Below are 24947 nucleotides of genomic sequence, written 5' to 3' on the forward strand. Positions count from 1 at the left end.
TTCATTTAACCTGCTTTAAGCGGGTTTTGCATTCCTATAGACTTGTATTGAAAAATGTAAACCAGCTTGAAAAGAACAAATGCCTGTCAACAAAGGCCCTAACATGCCTGTATGTCAGAGTTTTTGGAATTAATATTTTGGTTATGTGCCCAGTGTTTCAGTAATAATTGTCTTCATTACAGAAGCTGTCCAACTGAGGAGTTCCAAATGTAACAAGAGATCTTTTTCTCTTTCTCAGTTTTTGATGAAAGTTTTTTTTTGCAATGGTTAGAGTTATCTATAAGGTTAATGAACTATTTATTATTTATATGAAACAAATGGACATTGGCAGATTTACTTTTTAATACAAAAGAAACTTCCTTGAATCATAAATAAGATGCATATGTTTTATTTTCAACAATATATTACATTAAAATTACCAATTGGATCAAGATTGTTTAAATTGTATAAGTGAGCTTATTGTATTTTTAAGATTTTCAGGAGCACACAAACATTAAACAAGCACAATGTTTTATGGTGACTTTAATGGGTAACTCCAGGTAGGTCAAAAATCTAAAATAAACATACAACTGTATAATGTACACCTGATGCTTGCTAAAGAGGATGTTGCCCTTTAATGCAGATCCCACCACCAGATGCTCTCTAACTCCATCCCCTGTACCAAAATTCCAACGAGACCACACATCTCATCTTTTATATCTCAAATTCCCGGTACATAATCTGAGGGTGATGGGAAGCAGCCTCAGATTGGAAGCCTTTATCTTCACCCAAACAAAACACAGACAGGGGCTTTACAGAAAAAGAAAACATGACAAACTTCTTACATCCATGCCTTTGGTTCCACCAGAATGCAAGAGGAATATCCCTATGGGGGCAAAGCAGTAAATATAAAGCCGGCTATAAGAAGATTGAAATGTTGCTGGTTCAGCAGGGATCAGCCATATTTCACTCCATGTGTGGCCCTCCCTGTTTGACAGACATAATTTGTTAAATTGACTTCTGTCTAAAAGGACAAGTTTTTTTTTATTTTTTTCGTTAAGACCAGTGACTAAACAAAAAAAGCAAACCATCTATGGCTAGCTTAACTTTTTGCTGTATCCAAACTAAAATCTATGACACAATACTTCCATGGGACAAGAATGGAGCAATGAGTATCATGTTAGTAGTAGTTAATCTTGGGGGGCAGTTGTCAAACTTAGGTGAACTACTATACTGATTTTAATATCAATCTACTGAGCATTGGACATTTTAACCTATTGCTGCCATTTATCTAATCTGCAATGCTTTAAAAATAGTGTACTGCCTTAACGATGATTGCCAATAAATGGTTACTACTCAGATGCTTGTAAAATATCAAACTGTATATTTAAATTCTGTTCACAGTTGCGAGTGGTTTGGAGTCTCTCGTACCATAAAAATAATTCAAATAAGCATATCACCAGAGGTCTTTAGACTCTACAAACCAGCCATACACATTCTCAATTAACTACTCGGTTGTCTACCATTTTATATATAATTTTTTATTGCACCTAACCTATGCACTAAACTCTAGCAGACGCTCTCTCTACTACAAAGAAATGTAACATGTTCCATTATATATACAATTGCATCTTGGAAATATTCAGATATTTAGCTCTATGAGACTCCAAGTCTCTCTGTCACATCATAAAACACTGATGCGTTTTCACACTTTGTAGTACCTGTGTAATGTAACATCACAATCACATCCTGAAATGTTACAGGCAGGGATCCTCAAATATAGGTATTTTAATGGAGAATGATCACTTCAATTTCCTGAATATGAGGCTCAAAAATAGCAATTCACTTTGTACCATACAGGTTTATCCTTTATCCCTCTGATGGTAAACAATGAGTCTAGGCTTCTCCTAATGCAGCTTCCAAAAGTTCCTCCATTGAGGTGCCAACTTTTGAGCATTAAATTGTAATACAACAGACATACCTCTCCAGTACCTGCCAATGATTGTGACCTTATTTCAAGGTTGTAATATTTATTCAAGTCCTCCATAAGAGTGCTACGACATATGTATGTTCATTTGTATCATAGTAGATGTACATATCTACATAAATATCCCACAGGTGCATACTACATGAACACAGTGCTGTCCAACTTAAAATAAAATCACATAGAGCACTCCCAAATAGTTTCCTCAGTAATTCAAAATGCTCTCTTAAGTACACTATAGGGACACTGCTCCCAATTTATTCAGTACAAGAGCTATATCACAGTCCCATAACTAACTGGTTTTGCCGGTCCTGACAAGTTGCATCAGAGGTCCAGCTCTCAGAGTTGGACTTCTGATACAATGAATGAGGACTGTGTCATTTCTCTGCATCATTTCACATTTACAGGACATAATTTTGATGTTACATTAGTCGTCACATTGAATATTAGTGTGTTATAATACACCAGATAGATTTAGAGTCTAATGAAGGGGATTAACTCCAGAGATAAAACGATAATTCTCCCACTCTACAAGACTCTGGTCCGGCCTCACCTGGAGTATGCTGTCCAATTCTAGGCATCAGTCCTCAGGAAGGATGTACTGGAAATGGAGCGAGTACAGAGAAGGGCAACAAAACTAATAAAAGGACTGGAGGACATTGTTATAGTTATGAAGAAAGGTTACGAGCACTGAACTTATTCTCTCTGGAGAAGAGACGCTTGAGAGGGTATATGATTTCAATTTGCAAATACCATACTGGTGACATCACAATAGGGATAAAGGATTTCCGTGGAAGGAAGTTTAATAAGACACGTGGCCACTCATTAAAATTAGAAGGAAAGAGGTTTAACCTTAAACTGCATAGAGGGTTCTTGACTGTAAGAGCGGCAAGGATGTGGAATTCCCTTCCACAGGCGGTGGTTTCAGTGGGGAGCATCAATAATTTCAAAAAACTATTAGATAAGCACCTGATTGACTGCAAAATACAGAGATATACAATGTAATACTGACATATAATCACACTCATAGGTTTGACTTGATGGACTTGTGTCTTGTTTCAAACTCACCTACTATGTAACCATGTAACTATGAAGATGTATATCTAGATTATTCTAAGCTGTTATGATACCTGTTTACACAATAATGTTTAATGAAAATGTTAAATTTTCTTTGTAGCAGAGGGTGTTTCTTTTAGAGTGTACTCTTCTTATGCGATACCATGGCTTACAGTGCATGTGTTTAGTACAACAATCTATGATATACTGTATAAAATGGGACATGGCTTATATAAGTGGTTTATTGAGAATATGATGTATATGCCTGATATGTAAAGTCATTAAGACCAGTGGTTGGGTGCTTATTGGAATATTCAAATGCATGAGATCTAAATTGTCCATGCAATTAAGCTCTCACATTAGATTAAGCAAATCTATGTTGGCCTATACAGACACATGGTATGTCTTTTTTGGGCTATCCTTAATATTATATGTTTTTTTAGTTGGATTTTCCATCTCTGCAACATCCTTAAACACTTTTTCCAACATTTTTTTAATCGATCCGTCCTCGGATTTGAGCTTGCCCCATCTACCTACAGCCATGTAAATATATGGGTTAGCGCTACAGTTAAAGGCTGAGCACAGGGATGTTATAAAGAAGAAGGAAACCAGAAATGGTTTAGACTGCAGGACATTGAAGTATATCAGAAGGCCTAATATTCTTGCAGGTACCACAGAAATTAGGAAGATTGTGACACTGATGACAATAACTATGTAGACTTTTGGCGTGTGGCACTTCTTTGAAGCTGTTTGAATCTGAAATATAAGAGTTAAACTGGAGATTACCATAATAAGAACAATGATAAGATACAGGGCCGAAGTAAAAAAGTAGACATCCGTGCAGCTTTGTGAACCTGATGCTTGATATTGTTGTTTACCAGTACATATTAAATTTTCCAGCCCTGTTACCAGGAAGGACAACAACCAACACATGATGGACACATAGCCTGACAAGTTTTTGGGCCTATAGCATTGATACCAAAATGGGTATAAAACAGCAAGACATCTCTCCAGTGCAATGACCATAAGAAGATAAGTACTTGTATTAAATCCAAAATTATATAACAGTCCAGTAATAAAAGCAATATTGTTTTCCACAATTGGTAAATTCCTTACTCCGTTTAAAACACATAACATGTACAGCATCCATGCCCCTAATCCAAGCAAAAAGGTAAAGTCAGCAACAGCAAGGTTGAGGATATAGACGGTAAACTGGTTTCCTTTCATCTTGAAATAAAGTGTGCAAAATACAGTTCCATTGCCCAGTAACCCCAAAACACACAGAACTAGAGAGAGAATAGTCAAGGGCATGACGTATGCACTTCTTTGCGAGGATCCATAATTTTCTGTTCCATTCATTTTTTCCACTGAGGCATTGTTGAATTCCATGTTTGATTCAGTCATCATCATCATGTCCTGTTAAAAATATAATTACAGATCAGTTTAGTATATAGTAGGTCATAATATGATTTCTGTTAATCTGTACATGCAGCGGTCATTTCTATGGGCATATTTATTATTTAGATACTGTAAGCTGATTCTTTTTTCTTCTAGACACACAGACTAATCTTTTTTAACCACTAGGCGTCCGCACTATAGCCAAAAGACGACTGCAGAGCGGACGCCAATTGCCGGGAGGCCGTCCCTGGACGTCCTCCTGTTTACTTCCGCGTTGCGCGCTCCCGCGGGCACGCATCGGGGAAGTTCTGTGCTGGCCATGTCCCCTGGACACAGCCAGTCATAAATCGCAGTAAACGGCCAATCACAGCGGCCGTTTACAGCACAATCGGCATGCCTAATGAGAGATGATCTCATATGTAAACATATGAGATCATCTCTCATCGCCGGCTTTCCCTCCTCACATAGACAGCGCATGAGGAGGGAGAGATTAGCGGCTGCAGTGGCAGTAAGTAATCTGTCCCCAGTGTGCTAATAAATCTGTCCCCAGTGTGCCAATAAATCTGTCCCGAGTGTGCTATCTGTCCCCAGCATGCCAATAAATCTGTCCCCAGTGTGCCATCTGTCCCCAGTGTGCCAATAAATCTGTCCCCAGTGTGCCATCTGTCCCCAGTGTGCCACCTGTCAGTGCCATCTGTCCCCAGTGTACCACCTGTCAGTGCCATCTGTCCCCAGTGCCATTTGCCCCAGTGCCACCTGTCAGTGCCATTTGCCCCAGTGCCACATGTCAGTACCATCTGTCCCCAGTACCACGTATAAGTGCCATCTGTCATCAGTGCCACGTATAATGCCATCTGTGATCAGTGCCGCATCAGTGCCACGTGTCATCAGTGCCACATAGTGCCATCTGTCATTAGTGCCATATCACTGCCACGTGTCATCAGTGCCACATATTAGTGCCATCTGTCATCAGTGCCATGTATCAGTGCCATCTGTCATCAGTGCCACCTGTCAGTGTCATGTGCCATCTGTTATCAGTGTCACGTGTCATCAATTCCACGTATCAGTGCCATCTGTCATCAGTGTCGCGTGTCAGTGCCACGTATTAGTGCCATCTGTCATCAAAAATTTGTCTGGTCACGAGGGATGTTTAAATGTGACATTGCGGGCTCCCTGGACAGGTAATTGTCCTTATTAAAAGTCAGCAGCTACAGTGTTTGTAGCTGCTGACTTAAAAAAAAAAAATTGTGGGTGGAACACAACTTTAATTAATGTATTTGTGTTTGTTAATAAATCAATTTATATTTTTGAGCACAATAGTCAGTCATCATTCTCCTCACTTCAGCTATCTACATTCATACGAATGCCTTTGTTTACCTTCATACCCTTTTCATACATAATCTATGAATCTGAAGATATTTAAAGCAATACCCTTGTTCCACTGTTGCTGTCAGATCAAGTCAGCACTGGGGACAGTGCCGCTGGCTTAGTACAGGTACACTGACAGATGGGCACTTGCTTACCCAACCCATACCCATAATTTCTGCTGCCAGTTTGGGGAGGAGGTGGTCAGGGGAAGAAAGATGACAGAAAAAAGATGAAGGGATGGGTAAGCCAGCTCTGTAAAATCCTGATGTGGCAGCGCTCCTGTGTTCAAAAGATGGCAATTGTAAGTATAGAAATACCAGATTGCTGCACTGGCAGAAAGAAGGAGCTGAAGAAGGATAGAGAACTTCACCCTGCCTCCTCCTGGCTCTCTCCTCCTCTCTTTACCATTGCTAGTGCTCAGCTGTGCAGGTTGTGCTCTCTCTCCCTCTCCTCCTTCATGCTAGTGCAACGCTCCTGTATTCCTGTGAACACCTCGCAGGCCTGTTAATACAGGAGTGCAGCCCTAGCAGGAAGGAGGAGTTGAAAGGGAAGAGAGAGCACAGCCCGCACCTACTGTCAGCTCCTTCCTGCTCTCTTTGCCACTTTGGCTGACAGGAAAAGTGATGTCCTGTAGCAGAAGGAACTCACAGTGCAGGGACTATAAACCCCAGAGCAGCCTCCCCTCCAGCCCAGCCCTTGTCCCAGCCCTGAGCAGAGCCACCCTTAGACAGCAGTACATGTCAATTCACAAAAAGGCTAAGTGCTAGGCACCACCTGGGTTCAAGTTCATTGTCCCTTAAGTAGCAAATACAGTGAAGAGGAACTGAGCCGGCCTGTTGCTAGCAGTTCTGTTCTAACATATCCTTTATAAGCCTTATTAGAGGCTTATCTATAGGTAGAAGTTTGCAGAGGAAGTTTACTTCCTCTTTAAGCTATATGTGTAGCCTAAACTTTTCTTTTTAATTTTAAGTAGTTTAATTAGTTGCAGACTTTGGGGATTTTTCACACGCCCAAAAGACATCATCATTGTACACATGGTGTGTGTAGCACCTCCAGTATCTCTGCCCTGCTTCTGGGAGCCCTCCTCTAAGTATACTGTAGTTGTCGGCTGTAATTAATCAGAGCCAGCATTACAGTATACTCAGAGAAAAAGTTGTCTAGCTGTCAAAAAAAAAAAAAAGCAGTCTGAATCAGTGTTTGAAACAACACTGCTCAGTCCTTGATTATACAAAGGTACACTGTAGCATATTGTTACATTTGTATCTTTCTGTTCATTCATCTCTAGATCAAAGGGCTGAAAAAAAAGGGTTTGCTTTCTCTGTTTAACCCCTTATTAACCCCTAGTTTAACTCCTTATGTGCGTTCTCTCTTCAACTATTATTTTTCTGCTGATTTTTTGTTTGTTTTTTGTTTGTTTCTATTTTATTAACTATTATTATTTAAACTTTTTGGTTTTTGTATGTCATTTGTAAATAACGTTGCAATGCATTGTATCAGAATCATAATTTTAGTCATTTGTAATTTTAAACAAGACAAATTACAGAATAAAATGCACAATTTTGCGGTGTGACACTATTGTGCAAATGTGCAGTGACACTATTTTTAAACTACCTCTGCCCAAAAAAAAAAAAAAAAAAAAAAAAAAAAGGAAGAAGAAATGTGTTTTGTTTAGTTTTGTTAAGTTTTATTGGATTGCAATAATAATAATAAAAAAAAATCATTGTTGCAAGACAATACCATGAAAAGAAAGCCTTGTTTGTATTTAAAAAAATATATGTATTATCTTGTTATCTTTAATAATGACAAAGTTATTGCTGAATAAACCAGTCCATATCAGAAAAGTAAAAACTACTCTGGCCCATAGTGGGTGAACAGGTATGAGAGGCGAAGTAGTTAAGGAAAGGTTAAAACTCCAGTCAGTTTATTTTTTGCTGTCTGTGTCCTATTAGGGAAATTTTCCTTCACTTTCTGTCACAAAAAAACAGGAAGTGAGAGGAATTATTTCAGCTATACATACTCTTTAAAATGTATTCAAATTTAGGCTTAAACATGTTAACATAAATTCAAAATTATTTTTAGAATATTTAAATCTGTATATTTATTTAAAATAATAGTCCTTATACCATATTTCCTTTTATGGTATGAGAATCTGCAGTCCCTGTCTTCCAGTTGTTCTTTGCATTGTTCTCTCCCAGTAGAGAGTACAAGCACCCATGCGCATACCATCAAATCCTTTTAAGAAATGATATGCAGCACCTCGTGTGCATACATATAGATGGGAAGTGGCTGCAAAGAGGCTGCAGGAGATCAGAAGCACTGAGATTTAACACATGTTTATGATACACAACACTCCAGCAAAATATTCTTTAGGTGTACCGTTGTTGCCACAAATAACATTATAAGAGCAGAATTTGCTGTGTTATGTGTGCACTGTTGTATTTTTAGGAACAAGATATCCTTTGAGCTAAAACCACATGTGATCAGCCTTAATGCTGTCAAAGAACCCCATGCTCAGAAAGCAGAGAATATTTTTTTAACCAAATCAGTTTTAAGTACTGAAAACAGAATCAGCTGGTTATCTCATTTTTTTGTTCATTAACCAGTGGAACATGATTCATTTACCTAAATCAATAATATGAGTCAAAGCAGTTAAAATATTCACCAGAAGCAATTACGTGAACCCAGTGTTTCATGTACAGAGACAGCAAATAGAAAATGTAGGAACTGATGTTTTCAGTGAGTAACCCTAATGAACAGTAGCATTACTATTTACACCACTAGTGCCCAACCAACAGTGTTTCCACTACCAATATTGAAAGGCCAGCCAGTGTCTTCCACGTCCAAGGTAAGTGCCACAACCTCTACACCACTATACAATCACCAGAATCAATGGTTGCCAGCACCGGAGGTATGTAGCACTCAAAACAAAGAACAGGACACTCTCCCTCTTCTCAAGTGGCCATTGCCATGCTTGGATGGGCTTGGTCTCCCTCTTCCTCCTTCTCCACCATGGGGCACTGGGCCAATGGTATACAACCAGGTTCCACCACTCTCAACTAGAGGAAAGCAGGTAATCATCGAGCACCGCTGAAAGAATTGCATCCCCTGAAGAAACACATCTAAACACGAAACACATCGGGCAAAGTTATTACATGCTGGCGTCATGCCGCCTTTGTTTATTGATATACTTAAATTTACTGAAAATTTTATTTATGCTAGTACCAATTAGCCAATTCCCATTCAATGAACAACATCATCTCTGAGCATATTTCTTCAGTTTCAAACACAGAGCACAACTAGGTCTCCAAAATGTAGGAGGAACACTGTGTCGTTTCCCTGCTATTGCCTGGCAGTCTCACATGGGGTCTCGCCTGGCACATAGTCAGCGCTGTTCAAGTGGAGCAAAAGTGATGTGTGCTAGGAGAGAGACAGCTGATATTTTAAACAATAGCGTGAATGAGATTAGGAAATAGGAGCCGATGATATTTTTAGTCTAACACAAGTTATTTGATTTAAGCTCACCATGCACTTTTTTTGAATGACGTTCGAAAGTATTTCACAAAAAGTTTTTACATCCAGTTTTAGAATAAATAGATTTTTCCTGATGAAAATGCATTTCTATCCTGCTCCTTTGAATTTGACCATTATTGCAGTCCAAACACTAACATCGGTTTGACCCTAATAATGATTAGAAAATCGAACAAACATTCTTAAAATCTCAAACTTAAAAAAATTACTGGTATATAATTAGCTTGGCCACTTGCTGCCTAAGCCAATTCTGACACTACTCACATACATGTAAAAATCAGCTTTTTTAAGAGACAATTATTTAGAACACCCAGACATTATATATTTTCTCAATATGCGCAATTTAAAAGAAAAAAAATACACTTTAATGAATTTCAGTGCACACAAACACAATACAATACCCAATAGTTTAGTAAAATATAAAAGATGATGTTACATTAAATAAATAGATACCTAACATGTCACACTTTAAAACTGTGCATGCCCATGGAATGGGTTCAAGGAAATACCTCACATGTGTGGTGCGATCACTGTTTACATATCCCTGTGGGCAGGGGCGGACTGACCATTCGGTAATTCAGATGCTGACCAAGGGCCTGCCGCCAGTAGGAGGTCCGTGAGAAGCTCCTGTGTGAACCAGTGTGCCGCGGGATCAGGGCTGTCAGATGAGCCCGATCCCCTGCCAAACTGTACATCGGCACTGTGAGAAGCTCTGTCAGCCTCAAAAGTGAAAGTAAAGTGCAGGGGAGTGTGCTGTGCTCTCTGCTTCCCCCTACAGTGCAGTACCCGGCTGAATGAGGAAGCTGGAAAGGTAAAGTACTGTGCTAGAAGAGCTAGATTTGTTTTAAAGGGCTTTATTCATGTTTCTGTGCATGTGTGTCTGTATGTATTTGTGTGTGTGCATGTTTCTGTGTGTGTGTGTGTGTGTGTGCATATGTCTGTATGTATGTATGTGTGTGCATATGTCTGTGTGTGTGTATGCATATGTCTGTATGTATGTATGTGTGTGCATGCATGTGTCTGTATGTATGTGCATGTGTCTGTATGTGTGTGTATGAATGAAAGAATGAATAACTTGTATAGTGCTAACAATGCGAACTGAATCGCCTCAAGGTGCTGGATTCGTCCTGTGCTGTCAAGCTTCTTAGGCCGCGTACACACGGGCGGACTGTTCGCCCAACCTTGTCCGCTGAACAGTGTTTGGGCGGACAGTCCGCTCGTGTGTGGGCTTTCAGCGGACAGTTTCAGCGGACAGTTGGACGGACAAAGTCTTTCGGAAATTCCGAAAAACTGTCCGCTGAAACTGTGTTTGAGCGAACAGTCCGCCCGTGTGTGGGCCTGTCCGCTGTACTTTCGAAATGAGCGGACTGTTCCCGCTCGGAAGGTCCGCCCATTTCGAGCGCGTGTACAGGTAGGCGGGGCCCGCGAAGGAGACGTCGCGGGCTCCGCCGCCTGGAATGGGCTTAAAGGGGAACCCCAACGCCGAAAAAAATCGGCGTGGGGGTTCCCCCCAAGTCCACACCAGACCCTTGTCCGAGCACGCTACCCGGCCGGCCAGGAAAGGGGGGCGAGCGAGCGCGCCCCCCCTCCTGAGCCGTACCAGGCCGCGTGCCCTCAACATGGGGGGGGTGCCTTGGGGAAGGGGGGGGCCGCGCGGCCCCCCCACCCCAAAGCACCTTGTCCCCATGTTGATGAGGACAAGGGCCTCTTCCCGACAACCCTGGCCGTTGGTTGTCGGGGTCTGCGGGTGGGGGGCTTATCGGAATCCGGGAGCCCCCTTTAAGAAGGGGGCCCCCGGATACCGGCCCCCCACCCTATGTGAATGAGTATGGGGTACAATGTACCCCTACCCATTCACCTGTGAAATAAAGTACAAAAAAAAACACAACACATGGAAAAAGTATTTTATTGCACAGCTCCGGGGGTCTTCTCGCCGGACTCCTCCGCTATGTGTGTGTAGCTCTTTTACTAGCGGAGGAGTCCGGCTTTCTTCCTCCCCGCCGCCGGCCTCTTCTCCCGACTTCGGGGGTCTTGTCCCCCTCTTCGGTTCTTCTGCCGGGCCACCGCGCCTGGTCCGGTGGCCCGGTCTTCTGTCGCCGTCTTCCGTTCTTCTGTCGCCGCCTTCGGTTCTTCTGCCGGGCCACCGCGCCTTCTTGTAGCTCTTTTACAGGCGGTGGCCGGTCTTCTGTCGCCGCTGTCGTCGTCGCCGCCGCCGCCGCCTTCCGTTCTTGTTCTTCTTCTTGTTCTTCTTCTTCTCCTGGAGATGTTGACTCGACGAGCTCTCCGGCCGGAATGCCAGGGACACGCTCCGCTGCCACTTATATAGTGACAATGGGGCGGTGTCACATGGTATATGTCACATGGGTTGGTCACATGGGTTGATGTCACATGGGGACTATGACATCGTAAGGGGGCGGGGTCACCATGTGACCAACCCATGTGACATATACCATGTGACACCGCCCCATTGTCACTATATAAGTGACCGCACAGCGCGGCTCTGGCATTCCAGCCGGAGAGCTCGTCGAGTCAACATCTCCAGGAGAAGAAGAAGAAGAACAAGAAGAAGAACAAGAACGGAAGGCGGCGGCGGCGGCGACGACGACAGCGGCGACAGAAGACCGGCCACCGCCTGTAAAAGAGCTACAAGAAGGCGCGGTGGCCCGGCAGAAGAACCGAAGGCGGCGACAGAAGAACGGAAGACGGCGACAGAAGACCGGGCCACCGGACCAGGCGCGGTGGCCCGGCAGAAGAACCGAAGAGGGGGACAAGACCCCCGAAGTCGGAAAAAGAGGCCGGCGGCGGGGAGGAAGAAAGCCGGACTCCTCCGCTAGTAAAAGAGCTACACACACATAGCGGAGGAGTCCGGCGAGAAGACCCCCGAAGACGGAAGACCCCCGGAGCTGTGCAATAAAATACTTTTTCCATGTGTTGTGTTTTTTTTTGTACTTTATTTCACAGGTGAATGGGTAGGGGTACATTGTACCCCATACTCATTCACATAGGGTGGGGGGCCGGTATCCGGGGGCCCCCTTCTTAAAGGGGGCTCCCGGATTCCGATAAGCCCCCCGCCCGCAGACCCCGACAACCAACGGCCAGGGTTGTCGGGAAGAGGCCCTTGTCCTCATCAACATGGGGACAAGGTGCTTTGGGGTGGGGGGGCCGCGCGGCCCCCCCCTTCCCCAAGGCACCCCCCCATGTTGAGGGCACGCGGCCTGGTACGGCTCAGGAGGGGGGGCGCGCTCGCTCGCCCCCCTTTCCTGGCCGGCCGGGTAGCGTGCTCGGACAAGGGTCTGGTGTGGACTTGGGGGGAACCCCCACGCCGATTTTTTTCGGCGTTGGGGTTACCCTTTAAGCCCATTCCAGGCGGCGGAGCCCGCGAAGTATCCTTCGCGGGCCCCGCCTACCTGTACACGCGCTCGAAATGGGCGGATTTGCCTCCTCCTTACGTGGGCGAGTCCGTTCATTTCAAAAGTTGAGCGAACTGTTTGCCCAACCTTGTTCGTCAAACAGTCCGCTCGTGTGTGGGCAAGTCCGCTCATGCAAATTTTGAGCGGACTGTTTGCCGAAACTGTTTGACGAACAAGGTTGGGCAAACAGTCCGCGCGTGTGTACGCGGCCTTAGAAGAGGTAGGTCTTGAGTTTTTTTCCTGAAGGCCATGTGTCTGTACATGTGTGTGTGTGTGTGTGTGTGTGTATGCATGTGTCTGTATGTATGTGTGTGCATTTGTCTGTATGTGTGTGTGTGTATGCATGTGTCTGTATGTGTGTGTGTGTGAGTGTGCGCATGTGGCTGTATGTATGTGTGTGCATGTGACGGCATCTCCCCGGGGTTGGTATTTCCCCTCCCGAGTGTATAAAGTGGAGAGGGGAGGGGCCTCTGACTTGGGCAGCTACAAGTTTCACTCTTCATTACAAGTGACTTGGTCTGCTTGTACACTGTTGCCGACTGCTGCCTGGGTCAGAGGCCCCTCCCCTCTCCACTGTACAGAATCAGGAAGAGAACTACAAGCCCCAGGGAGATCCCGCGGTCCACAGGCACCATAGAGCTGCCGATCGCCACCTCCCACCTCCCCCTGTGCTGGGGGTTGGTACAGGGGAACCTCTGGGGGGGTTTAAGTCTGGGAATCCTGATGTATGGGGGGAGGCTCTCTGGGGAACCTGATGTATGGGGGAGCTCTCTGGGGACCCTGATGTAAGGGGGCCTCTGTGAAAACTGATGTGGTGGCCCGCTGGGGACCCTGTTGTATGGTGGGGCTCTCTGGGGACCCTGATGTATGGGGGCTCTCTGGGGACCCTGATGTATGGGGGCTCTCTGGGGACCCTAATGTATGGGGGGCTCTCTGGGGACCCTAATGTATGGGGGGCTCTCTGGGGACCCTAATGTATGGGGGCGCTCTCTGGGGACCCTAATGTATGGGGGCGCTCTCTGGGGACCCTAATGTATGGGGGCGCTCTCTGGCGACACTGATGTATCTGGGGCTCTCTGGGGAATCTAATGTATGGGGGGCTTTCTTGGGACCCTGATGTATGGGGAGGCTCTCTGGGGACCCTAATGTATGGGGAGGCTCTCTTGGGACCCCCAATGTAAGGGTAACAGTGTAACTGATTTAAGGGGGGCCCTTTGGGGACCTTGTTGTATGGAGGGGCTCTCTGGGGACCCTGATGTAAGGGGGGTTCTCTGGGGACACTGATGTATGGGGGAGTTCTCTGGGGACCCTGATGTAAGGGGAGGCTCTCTGGGGACCCTGATGTATGGGGAGCTAACTGGGCACCCTGATGTAAGGGGGGCTCTCTGGGGACCCTGCTGTAAGGGGAGAGTCTCTGAGGACCCTGATGTAAGGGGGGCTCTCTGGTGACCCTAATGTATGGGGGCTCTCTCGGGCAACCCTGATGTATCAAGGGGCTTTCTGGGGTCCCTGATGTAAGAGGGGCTTCCTGGGGTCTCTGTTGTAAGGGTGGCTCTCTGGGGACCCTGATGTAAGGGGGGCTCTCTGGGGACCCTGATGTAAGGGGGGGCTCTCTGGGGACCCTGATGTAAGGGGAGGCTCTCTGGGGACCCTGATGTAAGGGGGGCTCTCTGGGGACCCTGATGTAAGGGGTTGGGGGCTCTCTGGGGACCCTGATGTAAGGAGGGGGGCTTTCTGGGGTCCCTGATGTAAGAGGGGCTCTCTGGGGACACTGATGTAAGTGGGGGAGGCTCTCTGGGGACTTGTTTACATCGGTAGACCACCGACCTGCCTCTGTTGGAAACGATCGCTGGAGCCTGGTGGACATCGGGTCTGCCGGACCCGCTGATTAGCTCTCGGTGTGTCCAATCAGAGCTGCAGCGAGTCAAACAGCGTGCAGACCCGCAAGTGCAGAATCAAGTACCTGTACATGATTCTGCTCACAGGAGATGCAGCCCGCAGTAAATGTACATGGTTAATGTGAGTTTATTTTTCTTTATTTTCTTAACTCTTTAAACATTTATTTTGAACAAATTCTGTGACCAATGCATGTAATGTAGCAGTGCAATATATAGGTGGGGCTTTATGAGGGTGTGGCTTGTGTGTGGGTGGGGACACAGGGGGCCCCATGAGTTGTCAGTCCACCCCTTCCTGTGGGGCCTATGTATGCATGCACATTTGCATGTGAGCACAGGGGGATGGGGGGAGTGTTCAATTGTTTTTCAAATGTGTAATTGATTTAATAAAAATTTACACTGTCTTTTTCAATTTTTATTGATCAACTTTATTTCTATCACATAGGGTTGCCACCTGTCCGGTATTGACCTGGACAGTATGAGTTTAGACACTCATGCCCGGGTTTCTGTCTGCCTGATACCTGGACACTGGGTCGGGACAAGTGGTGGTGGAAAGGGGAGGAGCCCTGGAAGCAGCAATTTACTGGGGGAGGGGGTGCTGGTGAAATTGCTGACATCATTCAGAGGCTAGGGAGGCAAGATAGAAGAGGAGAAGAGAGTGCTGCCAGAGCTGCGAGGGAACAGGGTACATGTGAGCAATAACTTGGCAGATCCTGCTTCCTTGTGATCCTGTGTTCTTCTGTTCACACACACTGCATACTGTGAGGAGCCTAAGAGCAGCTCTGCCCCCCCCCCCCCCCAGCTTGGCTCTCCCACTTCCCTCCTTGCAGTGGCTCCTGGTTCCCACTGGTAAGACGTGAATGGGTGTCTTAAAGAGGTCACGGGGCGCTGATATAAGGGAGGGGGGGTCACGCTGATCTCTGGATGTCTCTAAGGAAGGGGGGGCACTGATAAAAGGGGGCTGTGAGCTAATGGGCGTCTCTAAGAGAGGTTACTGACTGCTGATCTAATGTTTGTTAAACAACCATTAGATCAGCAGCACCCCCTTTGGAGACCCCCATTAGCTCACAGCCCCCTTATATCAATACCCCCTTCCTTATCAGTAATGCCTGTCAGTGCTGCCTATCTGTGACCATCATTGCCACCTATCTGTGCTCATCGTTGCACATCAGTGCAGCCTTATCAGTGCCACTTCAATAGTGCCCATCATTGCCACCTATCTGTGGCCATCGTTGCCGTCTATCTGTGCCCATCGTTCCCGCCTATCTGTGCCCATCATTCCCGCCTATCTGTGCCCATCATTCCCGCCTATCTGTGCCCATCATTCCTGCCTATCTGTGCCCATCATTGCCACATATCAGTGTCGCACATCAGTGCAGCCTTATCAGTGCCCATCATTACCGCCTATCTGTGCCCAATATGGCTGCATATCAGTGTCATATATCATTTGAGCCTCATCAGTGCCCATCATTGCCGCCTATCTGAGCCCAACATTGCCACATATCAGTGCCTATCAGTGCAGCCTATCAGTGCCCATCAGTAATGGAGAGAAATCAGAGTCACATTTTATTAGCAACCCCCCCCTTTCTTATACACAAGTTGGTCTCTAAGGGGGGGACGGGTGGAGGGAGTCACTAATATAAGAGGCCTCTGATATAAAAAAAGATCAATGAATGAATGAAAAACTCAGTAAATAAATTGTCGCCATCACTGATATCACTGGTTCCCACACCTCAATTTTTACATTTTTTTGGGGATCTCTAAGGGGAGCACTGATATAACAGGATATAACAGGATTCTGATCTAATGGGGGTATCTAAAGGGGAGCACTGATATGGGGGGGTTTCGGATGTAATGGGGGTCTGTAAGAAAGAGGGGTCACTGTTATAAGGGGACACTAATGGTGGTCTCTATGGGGGGCTGTATTATCAAGGGGGTGACACTGAACCCTGTATTATTAAGGGGGTGACACTGACCCTGTATTATGGGGGAAGGGGTTAGTGACACTGACCCTTGTATACAGATAGTCTTTAAAAATAGTGTCTTTCTACAGCAAATAATTTGGAAAGTCAGGATTAACTTAATAAATGATTAGAAATGTTATTTTATCACAAAATATATGCACAGTATATACTAAGAACAAACAAAAAAAAGTTGCTGTGCGCCGCTAAAGTGTTTGGGTTTGGCTAGAAGAAAACAACATCCCTTGTGATAGCATGGGCTGCAACAGGTACTCTTTACTGAGAGATCTGGGGTCTATTAGACCCTAGATCTCTCCTCTGCCCTCAAAAGCATCTTGTCAATCGAAGATCGGTTTGACCAGATGCTTTACAAGCTGACAATGGCTTGAAAAAAAACAAGCTGAAACCGAAAGTAACACAATTCTCATTGCTTCAGGTTTCATACTGTTCTGGTGGGACAGGAGAGCCTGGGAAGGAGATGGGAGGAGGCGGCAGGGAGGGGCGACCACCTTTCGCCACATGTAAAAGTGATTCAGTGGCTGTATAGCCACCCAAATCACTTTTACATTATGGAGCATTGCTAGCCCTAAAAAAAAAAAAAAAAAAATCCCAGGGTCATCGCTGCAGCACTCCCAGTAGAACCACTGAATCCTGAGGACATACAGGTACATCCATTTGTGGGAAGTGGTTAAACTTGAATCACATAAGTGACCTCTCCAGGGTAAAAACGGATGATTCTGACAATTATAATGAAAAGGAGAAATCTAAAGAACAGGAATCTTTTTAGAGGTCAAAGAAAAAGATTCTTGGATATAAAAAAAAATAGATTAGAAGAACATAAGTGTCCTTAAAAGGAACTCAAGGAGGACAAAATGAATGATGAAACTACAAATATTGTGAATTTGACAGTTTTTACTTTAGGTCCTAATTGTGCATTCTCCTGCAAAGGGGATGTTATAAGTTGCATTTGAGTAAATACAGCTGTCTTCATTTCAGGCTGCAAAGCAACAAAATGTGATTATTTTAAAGGGTGGTTATTCTGTTCTATACCCACTGCATATGGAGGATGTCATGAATCAAGAGGAATCCAAATATTCAAAGGTAAAGGATTTCAATATTCCCAATTTTTATGTACTCCCAAAAGGTTATAAAAGGTACAGAAACACCACTGGCTTAACCCATTATTTCAGCGGTGAGGAGTTCTGATCATCATATAGGGCATATATTGTATATGGGTAGATGAGTTATAGCAGCACATTGTGCGTCAACAATAGCAATTACATGGTAGGTCAACTTCACTCAGTATAATGAGAGGAGAATGATTTACTCAACGCACACTCCTTGTACATCAATGTCAAAAGGAATTGGTTGAAAATGTTTTTACAGCTATATAGACTGAAGTCCAGAACAATTTGATTATGGACCTATCACAATATATTTTGAAAAACAGTAATGTTGTATTTAATGGTAAAATATATATAATAGACAGCTGACAGGAGTTGCCACTGGAGCATTGTGTGTCCCATCTAGGTTATTGCAAGATAGGGTGGTTATGTGCATGAAGAGTTTTTGGAACCTGTTATATTGCTATGGTCAGGTGTATAGATGAGGAATGGAGGAGAAGCCTAATGACATTTCAACAATTCTTTGAGTCTTAAAGTGGTGTTGCCACCAAAAAAATAAAACTACTTAAAATTCGTAAAAAAAATCAAAAAAAAATAATTGGCAAAAAAAAAATGTTTTACTCACCTCTAAATACCGGTTGCTAGGGGGTCCCTCGTAGTCTGCCTTCTTCATTGCCCGGGCTGGTGACATCACTTCCCCTCGCGCCGCACATTCACCTGGGACCTGTCATGTGTCCCAGGTGACTGTACGGCGTATCACGGCGCCCTGCGCCGCTCACGCATGCGTAGTGGGTGCCCGGCTGTGAAGCCACAGCCGGGTGCCCACAGTATGCATGACGGCGCCGCGAGCGGAGCGGGGAGCGAGGGGGGGCTTTGTTCCCCCGCATCGCTGGACCCTGGGGCAGGTAAGTGTCCGATTATTAAAAGCCAGCAGCTGCAGTATTTGTAGCTGCTGACTTTTAATTTTTTTTTTTTAGGGGGTACCCCACTTTAATAAAAATTCATACAATATATTTTTACCATATACAGTAAAAAGAGTACAAAAGAGATTGCATTTTAGGATATAATGATTAACAAGTTATTATGCCCTAACACGGATATGTGAAATTCTTAAAAAATAAAAATAAAGGAACCCACCCAGTCTTTACAGCAGGTATCAATTGATCTACACAGTAAATATGTACCTATTCCTAAAAAAAAGTGGTTAAATAAGGAGTAGCCAGTTGGTCTTTTTTCTTGTGACTTGTGCAGTGTGTCAAAAAATTTTGAAAAGTTAACTTAATCTAAAACTATAAATAAAATATTGTAGTGCAGCAAAATTACCAAATCAAAACTTGTTAAGGAAAAAAAGGGGATAAAGTGTGTCCTCAAGACAGAATGGGGGGGGGGGGAGAAAAATGGGATATCTCCTCCGAGTCCTCCCCTACCTCCTCCATTCTTCGAAAGGGACTAAGATCTCTCAAGATATGAACTCATAAAATACCATTTGTTACAAGTACAGCTTGGATCTTAAAAGAACCGAATGAATGGCTAAGTACACTTTTTTTATTTGAGTGTTATATGGCTTGGACATTCTCCTTTGATTTAAACTGATGGCTCTCACATTGAGTAATGATGAATTACCTACCACACAGTTGGATGAGTTCTCCTGTGCCTATCTAATTGCCAACAAAGGGAGCTATAAGCTACAAAAGTGCCATATGTGGTGACAGGAGCACCCCTCCCTGAGAGTTATCCATTTATATTTGACGCCTGATACACATACCATTATTCATTCTGACTCCATGGTGTTTATATGGGGGTTGGTCTTACACAGGCCCCCCTTAATGTACTATAAATGCCATTAACCACATGTAGTAGCTCACTACATCATTTATATGTGGGTTGATTTCATGCTTCAACCCAAAGTAATTATAATACTACTGGCCTTATGGGGACAACATTGCCCATATATGGTTTGGATTTCTGTACACCCATGAGAAGATCTTGTAATGGACTTGGAATAAAATTCAACTTTAGTACAGTTCTGGAATATATTCTACCAAAGGATCGCTTTTTAAGAATCCCCCCCAAAAAATCAGGTTATAAGCTATACATTATAATACCTCAATAGGAAGGAGATATATTTGTGTTTTTGATCTGGTCTATGTAGGCTGTGCCCCCCATTGGGGCCCATACACTTATGAATACATGTTAATACTCCATTTTTTTCTCCCTCTTTTTGTAGGCTCGATCCATTGACACACACCAGGCGGGTCTGACCCTTCTTCCTTACTGCCTGTGATTGACAGCAGCAGGAGCCAATGGTGGATTCCTTCTGAGGCCGCGTACACACGCGGGGACTGTTCGCTCAACTTTGTTCGTCAAACAGTTTCAGCGGACAGTCCGCTCAAAATTAGCATGGACGGACTTGGCCACACACGACGAACGAACAGTCCGCTGAAACCGTGCGCGATGACGTGAAGGGCACGTACGACGGGACTAGAAAACGACGTCCTATACACTGCAATGCAACCTTCGGCGTATAAATTCTTTCTGAGCATGCGCGGAACTTAGTTTGACGAACAAGCATACACACGCGGGGACTGTCCACTCAAACCAAGTTTCAGCGGACAGTTTTTCGGAAATTCCGAAAAACTTTGTTCAGCAGACTGTTCGCTGAAACTGTCCGCTGAAAGCCCACACACGAGCGGACTGTCCGCTGAAACACTGTTCAGCGGACAAAGTTAAGCGAACAGTCCCCGCGTGTGTACGCGGCCTGACATAAACCCTTCTTTCTGCCTGTCAGCGGTTATGTACACTGAGCCACGCATGAACAGCTCAGCATACATTTGAGGCACCTTCCTGTACCACAACAATGTGGTTTTCTGTGCATATGTGTGGGAGTGACATCATCCTGAGCCATTTATTCAAGCAGATGAACTAAGTGAACCCAGGAGGAAGACTTTTAGAAGATGGAAGCGCCTGTGACCAGCAGGAGCACTGACAGTGCATCACCAGAGGGTATAATTTGACAGGTACATTTGCCCCAATGTGCTAACATGTTGTGCATACCAGCACATTATGGCATAAAGCTCCTGGGGGCACATGTGTTTTTTTTTTTTAAATTGCAGTTTATTTCTGCTTTAGAATTAATGAGTGAAGTGAGTGGTTGCTAATATTAAATAAATCTTTTTATATTCATAAATACAGACAATATTTATGAATACTCAACTTTTATATTAATACTTTAATACTAAAATGGGTAACCAAAATAATTATAAAATTACAAAGCTGGCAATATTTAGTTAATAAAGTGGCATAATTGATATTTTTATATTGATTATTGAACATGTTTCTTACACAGCAAACAGTGAAACAAAAACCTTTGCTCAAACAGCAATATCTCCAGTGAATTACATGTTCTATGGCCCTGCTGTTTTAATAGATATTCTATTGACATAGTTCAGAACATGAGCTACAAAAAAAGATAACCAGTGAAACAACAAGTAATAAAAAAAATAGTACCATAAAAATAGGAACTGTCCTTTAGTCATTTTAGATTTAACCCTATTTTATTTTATACTACCCCTTATTCTGGTTTCTTCCTATCCCAGCTTTTAATGCTTTGTTAGTCATATGCTGTCATCATTTCTGCTCCTACTGATCTGTATATGTCTATGTTTGGAATTTAAAATTGTTGAAAGTTATTTTGAATGGATTGTTACATAATTGGTCAAACTCAAAAAAGACAACATTTTATCAGGTTGAATGAGTTTAATTGAAAATGAACAAATAAATAACTTGAAAAACAGCATATAGAACCCTAAACCCACATTTGACCCAAAGGAAGGCAAAAAAACATGATCCAATTTTCCAAAAATTCCCCAAAAATCCAAAAATTCCTTCCTGATTCCCTAAGGCAGTACAGCCCACTGGCCCTCCGTGTGAGACCTGCCACCAATGGGCACCAGAATGTAGCAGAGCAGTAGCAGGGTGCCTTGGCACTGTGACACTTTATGCATTTCAGCCCATGGTACTGTAAAAAAAGACTGTTAGGCAGAGTGATCTCCACCACTCAACAAGCAAAGACCTGGTCTCGGGGAGAAGGAGACCTGTGTGGTATTGTGTAATCATGTAAGTGATCACCAATGCTAGGGGGGGTGAATTTACTTGCCACCAACCACCAATGTTGTGGGGGGGTAAGAAAACATTGAAACTAACTACCAACAGAGGGAGGATTGTGGAGATGTTTAATAGCACTGCAAATGACCAGCAGTGCGGGGGGGGGGGGGGGGGTTAAAGCATTGTTACAGACATCCAACCTCTGTGTCTGGGGGGTTAATAGTATTGCCACTGACACCACTACTGGGGTTATTATTTCAGTCCCTGATGCCAATGCGGGGCTTATTATTTTGGTGTCTTACATTAAGGCTGGGGATTATTTTTTTTAGTCATTGACACTAGTGCTGGGGGTTATTATTGCAGCCACTGATGCATATGTGGCGTTTATTATTACATCTCTTGACACCAGCGCTGGGTGTTATAGCAGCCACTGACACCAGTGCTGGGGGGGGGGGGGTATTATTGCTTCCACTGAGACCAATGTTGGGGTTTTGATTCTAACCATTGCTGAGGTCTTCCATGCCTCTTATCAGTTTAGTTGCCCTTCTCTACACTTAGTAATTCCACAACATCCTTCTTTTGAACTGGTGCCCAAAACTGAACTAAATATTCTAAATGAGTTCTTACAAGTGCTTTGTACAGCATGTCAATGTAAAACCTAATTTGCATTCAGGTCTGCTTGTGTGTTAAAGACATCTTGAAGGGGCTTTATGCCAGCCCAACACTGAATATCACGGTACACCACATCACCAACAACCTTAGAACATTCAGAGTGTGCTTTTAACTTTCTTATGGTTTATTCAGTGAAACTGAACAACAGTGCATCAGCCTAACAGTGTAACCTTTCCAAGACATTGGAATCCAAAACATTTGAATTAATTTATTTCCAGAGCTGGTGGCTTAAATAAAATAATGTCTGCATTTTATATACCACTTTCAAAAAAAAGATGTATAGTGAAAATAGACAGTAAAACTTGTAGAACATAACTAATTATCTGAAAATTTTACTTTCACCCGATATTTCGAAATTTATATTAAAAACTCATGGATTTCACTTTGCAGAGACTGAAGCAGCAACATCTCTTTCTTGAGCTATTGCATTATGCTCAAGTTATATATTGCAATGACTCAAATATACTGCCTAAGTAAAAATCACCTAGAAATAAGTTTAAGGACTCACAACTTTTTCCTTTGTGGTTTTAACCTTTTGCCTTCTTTTGTGGGTCATTCGATTATAAAAAAAAAATAGACCAGCAGGCACCATTTCAGAAGTCCGCTATAGCACATTTAAAAAAATGTATATACAAAAAATATTGTGTTGCATCTATGGTTCTAGCACACATAAAACATAAAGATGTCTATGTGCTGTTTGCAAGTTGGCACATACAGTATAAACTCACAATAGTTGAGGCAATCTCAGAACTTGAAACAAGGGGCAAGATAAACAGTGCGATTTGCTACGTGTCCAAAGTTTTGATGGGGGGCAGCCCATCTGTATCAATGCCTTAATACAGGCTGTACCTTGCCAAAAATTTGAATGCAATATGTTTATCTTACCCATTGTGTCAAGTTTTAAAAGTGTCCTAACTATTGTGATATTTTATATTACATGTCATTAAATGTAAAGAAGAGAAATTAGAGTTCCTACCTTGAGTATCTTTTAATGCTTATTGCTCTCTCAGTACAAGTACAGATAAAACTTGAAAGCCTGAAAAATGATTCCGTTCATATGCATTGACAGTGCTGCCTTTTAAAGAGTACATCCTATTATTGATGTGCTGATAACCCCAATTAATAAGTACAGTTATTGCACAAAGAATCAGAAAGAAAATATGTAAGCTTACTGTATGCCAAATAAAATGCCTTCTTGGCATCTCTTGAAAATGTCAGGAAATGCTTGTGTCTTGTGAGGAACAACAGCAGATCACTGCTCGGCTTCCTGTGTTTCTCTGATTTATTGTCTCAGGTTATCTGAAATGGGAGCTGTTATTACCTACCTTGTACACTGTGCTTGTTTTCAGCTATACATGTCCTAATCTCATATTTGTGCTTATTACTATTCTTCCAGTACAAATGTAGTATCGATAGGTTTTATTTTCCAACCTTTCTTACTAAAGTGGCATGTCATTAAAATTTACAGTTAACATTACTCAATAGGGTACATGTCTACATTATTAAATCACATTATGTTTTTTTTTAATTAAAGACATATCTATTTTCTGCCTTGTAAAAAAGGAAAATAATGAAAGAAAGAAAATACAATAATGCTTCTGTGCTCCTGCATGCTACACAAACCTAGGCAATTTACAAAACAGGGTATCTTGATACCAGGAGCATTATGAGCATTCTCATGTGTTCTTTTCAGGGTCAAAGTTCTGCATAGGCAACACAGGCTGTACGGTTGGGTAGACGGTCTATAATATGTGGTGCCCTGTTATCCACAAATTCCAATCTGCATTGTTGCTGGCTCTACATAGTCTGTCTTTTTTACCCTCTCATTTCCCATCTCTTGCTGCTTTGTTAAACTTTGGCTTCTGATCTTGTTAGTGTTAGTGCCGGTATTACTGGGCCCTTGTTTGAGTTGGATCTCCTTTTCTCCCCATACAACTCAATCAGAATTCAAATACAGCTTGAGCTGGTCAAATCCAGATCAGAAGAAGGTCAGTTGCAGGTTAAACATACCGTAACTGTCAATTCTAAATGATCTCAGAAATGTCTCAGCCAATGTCAAAAGTGTCCTGCCATTGCAACCCAGAGCCCATCTACACAGACCTTTATACCGAAGAGGCAACCCTGACACAAAAAAAAAAAAAAAAAAGATATGGAATTTTACCAAAACCATTTTTCTTGAAAATGAGTTGACCTTTATTAGTACATGTCTAAAAAATAGTCATACAAACATTTAAAAAGCCCTGTATTTAGGGCATATGAAGGTACATCTGTACACAATACAAACATCAAGGAGCTTCTAGTAGGGGTGCAGCTTGTAACACATTGGGCTACCACTGACTATTTTACTGTATTTGTCTATTGAGCACACTAGCTGAAGATCACTTTAGTTCCTTCCTCTGCTTTTTTGCTTTATCATATCAGATTTATATCATTTTGGCATTTCTAGTTTTCACATTTTGAAGGATAAC

The 24947-nt window shown here is 43.2% G+C and overlaps 1 protein-coding gene across 1 annotated transcript in view; it reads right to left on the reverse strand.

Annotated features, from left to right (window-relative positions):
- Positions 1-372: 372 nt before the first annotated feature.
- LOC143996847 (mas-related G-protein coupled receptor member H-like) overlaps positions 373-24947 on the reverse strand; it is a 31298-nt gene continuing 6723 nt past the window's right edge. The window contains exon 2 of the mRNA XM_077492132.1: positions 373-4435. Coding sequence (XP_077348258.1) covers positions 3404-4432 — 1029 coding nt within the window. The 5' untranslated portion in view covers positions 4433-4435 and the 3' untranslated portion in view covers positions 373-3403. The remainder of the gene's footprint in view (positions 4436-24947) is intronic.

This window comes from Lithobates pipiens, unplaced genomic scaffold (genome assembly GCF_037356315.1).
Source record: "Lithobates pipiens isolate NorthernLeopardFrog02 unplaced genomic scaffold, aLitPip1_a1.2 Scaffold_19, whole genome shotgun sequence".
NCBI classification, from domain to species: domain Eukaryota; kingdom Metazoa; phylum Chordata; class Amphibia; order Anura; family Ranidae; genus Lithobates; species Lithobates pipiens.